This window comes from Belonocnema kinseyi, chromosome 6 (assembly GCF_010883055.1).
Source record: "Belonocnema kinseyi isolate 2016_QV_RU_SX_M_011 chromosome 6, B_treatae_v1, whole genome shotgun sequence".
In the NCBI taxonomy this organism is placed as follows: domain Eukaryota; kingdom Metazoa; phylum Arthropoda; class Insecta; order Hymenoptera; family Cynipidae; genus Belonocnema; species Belonocnema kinseyi.
The window spans coordinates 8,536,728-8,540,001 of record NC_046662.1 but is presented as its reverse complement, the minus strand read 5'-3'; the positions used below and the strand labels follow the sequence as shown (position 1 = coordinate 8,540,001).

The 3,274-nt window shown below is 25.1% G+C and overlaps 2 protein-coding genes across 4 annotated transcripts in view; one reads left to right on the top strand and one right to left on the bottom strand.

Moving 5' to 3' along the window:
• LOC117174191 (solute carrier family 2, facilitated glucose transporter member 1-like) overlaps nt 1–3,274 on the bottom strand; it is a 39,659-nt gene that overhangs the window by 33,476 nt on the left and 2,909 nt on the right. Inside the window, exons 1-2 of one of the 3 annotated variants that reach the window (XM_033363045.1) lie at nt 1,815–1,926; nt 733–800 (exon numbers count right to left, since the gene is read on the bottom strand). The exons of 1 other annotated variant lie outside the window; for it this stretch is intronic. In XM_033363045.1, the coding sequence (XP_033218936.1) occupies nt 733–800; nt 1,815–1,836 (90 nt within the window). In that variant the 5' untranslated portion in view covers nt 1,837–1,926. Of the gene's footprint in view, nt 1–732; nt 801–871; nt 1,169–1,814; nt 1,927–3,274 lie in introns of those variants that run through there. One more of the 3 variants, XM_033363046.1, reaches the window with a different exon arrangement.
• LOC117174193 (pigment-dispersing hormone peptides) overlaps nt 1,007–3,274 on the top strand; it is a 97,289-nt gene continuing 95,021 nt past the window's right edge. Inside the window, exon 1 of the mRNA XM_033363049.1 lies at nt 1,007–1,206. The gene's annotated coding sequence lies outside the window, so the exon portion shown is untranslated. The remainder of the gene's footprint in view (nt 1,207–3,274) is intronic.

Below are 3,274 nucleotides of genomic sequence, written 5' to 3'. Positions count from 1 at the left end.
TTCGAACCAAATGGTTGAATTTTCAACGGAAAAAATTAATTTTCAACAAAATATTTACATTTTCAATTAATAAAAAATATATTTTCAACAAAAAAAAAACAAGAATTTTCAAAAAAGTTGTTTAATTATAAACTGGATTAATTCAATTTTTGGGATAAAAAATTAATTTTAAATAAATTAATTTTTATCCATCAGAAAAAGGAACTTTTAATGAAATAGTTGAATTTTGAACCAAAAAGGTGGATTTAAAAAAAAATTAGTTAAGTTTTAAACTTGAATATTTCAATTTTTAGTTTAAAAAAAATTAATTTTCAACGAAAAAAGAAACAAAATTCCCACAAAATTGTTAAATTATCAAGTAGTAGTGCATGTTCATAGTAAAAAATTAATTTTTAACAAAAAAAAAAAACCAACTCTTAACCAAATAGTTGAATTTTCAACAAAATTATTTGTCAACTAAAAACAACAAAAAATATTAATTTTCAACAAAATTGTTGCATCTAGTAATAACATAAATATACTTTTACAAAAAAAACATTGTTATTTAATGTTATATTTCAATTTCATACAAATTAAAATGCTCTCGAAAAAATTCCGACATTTCCAGGTTTTCCCAGGTACATAAAAATTCCCTAACAAATCCAGATTTTTAAGGATTTCCGGGTCAATCAACCCGTGCATTGATAAGAAAAAGAAAGTACATGGTCCCGTTATGCACACAGGAATACATACAACTGTGTCTGAATCTCTGGATACTCTAATCCTCGAAGATTCAGGATATAAAGCAGAAATGTCGGTATCTGAAAGCATAATAATGCACTTTTTTAATTACCTCATTAAACAAATGCTCTCAATACTGATTGGCATTTACCTGACGGCATTTCCGGTTCTATTTTGTATATAGCATACAATATGTATGATAAAACGATATAAAAAAAACTTTAAAAATACTTGTAAATTTCATCAGTCATAAACATTTGTGCTTTCTTCAGAATTCAAGTGTTTATGTGTAAATAAAAGTAGTTCCGAAATATCACAACACTATTTCTATGACTATCCTTATTAAGAAATCACTAAACATGACGAAACTTGTTTACACAGAAGCACCCAAGCAAGAGAACAGCTGATCGACAGGATCGCCAGACTCAAACGTGACTGAAAACGGGGATTTAAACTAACTTATCTTCGTGCACTGCCATAATGAATGTAAGATTTAAAGGCTATAATATTACATAAGTCTTGCCAATTGACTGCATTTGACTTTTGACTTGTGAACTTGAATGTTTAAATCCTTGTGTGTGGTTTCAGTTTTCATATTATTGCATACAAAGGAATTTATTTACAGATCGATCGATCTGCATAAAATTCTTACGATTGTATTTTCTTCGTATAAAATAATCCCTATAATCCATTTATTCAAACAGGTCATATAAATTGTAGATATATTCTCGATATTATCTAAAAGGTACGTTTTCAATCAAAATAAGACAATTTCACTTATCAATTGATCTCTTTGTCTGATCATCTTTGAGGTTAGAAACAGGGGTGTTCAGTGATATTTTTTAGATAGCATTTCTAATTTTGAAACTCTAAAAAGAAATTTAAAAAAAAAATTGAGTGAAAAAATGTATAAAAAAGAAAATAATAATAATTGAACTAATTAAAAGTTAAAACTAATAATTTACGTCATTATTTAACGCGAACGTATCACTTTTGTCTTTGTTATTTGGTCAAAAGGTGAAACAGTTTTTGTCAAAAAAAGCCCTTGATTAATTAACAGTATTTATATATTTATAATAATAAATTGAAAATACCTGTTATTGAGTGAGCTTCCATACTTTATAGAAGTATATTACTTTTTTCATTTAAACAAAAAATTTGAAAAATCCTTTGTTCAACAATCAGCGGAAGTTTTCGAGCTTTACGAATGAGCTGGCTAATTCTTTTGAATTCCACACGAAAAATGCTGACACATTACTCTCGCGTTTCCCTAAGCGTAGAGGTAATAACATTTCTAAATATATGATCAAGTTTTCGACTTGGAAATTCAACTCTTCGGTAAAAATGTCATATTTTTGGTTGGAAAATTCAACTATTTCCTTGAAAATTTAACAATTTGGTAGAAATTGCACATTTTTGGGTTGAAAATAATAAAATTTGGTTGATAATCAATGTTTTTTGGTCCAAAATACAACTGTTGTTGAAAACAAATTTATTTTGGTTAAGGGAATTCCTCTTTCCTGGTTCAAAATTCAACTATTTTGTTGAAAATTCATTTTTTTTATCTATAAATTCAACTACTCAATGTTTGATTGTAAATATAATAATTATAAATAAAAAATTAGAATATTTTGTTCAAAATTAGTTTTTTTTTAGCTCAAAACACAACCATGGTTAATCAAATTTATTTTGATTAAGGATTTAACTGCTTTTTATTCAAAATTAAAGTCATTCTTTGTTTAAAAGTTAAAGTATTATATTTCTCGTAGAGATTTGATCTTTCTTCGTTTAAAATTGAATTATTTTGATAATGTAGCCTTTATATGTTGAAAATTCAACTAGTTGGTTGAAAATAATTCTTTTTTGGTTCAAAATTAATTTATTTTGGTTAAGGATTCACTTGCTTTTTATTTAAAATGAAAATATTTTTCGGTTAAAATGTCAGCTATTACATTTTTCGCAGAGAATTCCTTTTTCTTGGTTCAAAATTCCACTATTTTTAAAATTTTTTTGTTTTGTTTGAAAATTCATTTTTTTTATCTAAAAATCAAACCATTCAATGTTTGATTGAAAGTATACAATGTATACATTGAAAATGTGGTTTTTTGTAGAAAATTAATTTTTTTATCTCTAAATTCAACTATAAAATGCCTCGTTGAAAATATACTGTTTGTAAAATCAAAATTTGACTATTTTGTCGTAAACCATTTATACCTTGAAAATGTAATATATTTATTTAAAACTTTGGTTTTTTGTTGAAAATTAATTTTTTATCTATAAATTTAACTATAAAATGCCTGGTTGAAAATATACTGTTTGTAAAATCAAAATTTGACTATTTTGTTTATAATTCTTTTTCTTTTTAGGTGAAAATTAATTTTTTAATCTAAAAATGTAACTATTTAATTTTTATTTGAAAATGTGGCCTTCAAAAGTTGAAAATTCGACTATTTAGTTGAAAATTCGACTATTTAGTTGAAAATTTTATCTTTGTTGGTTCAAAATACAACTGTGGTGGAAACTGAATTTATTTTGGTTACGGCTTGAACTATTT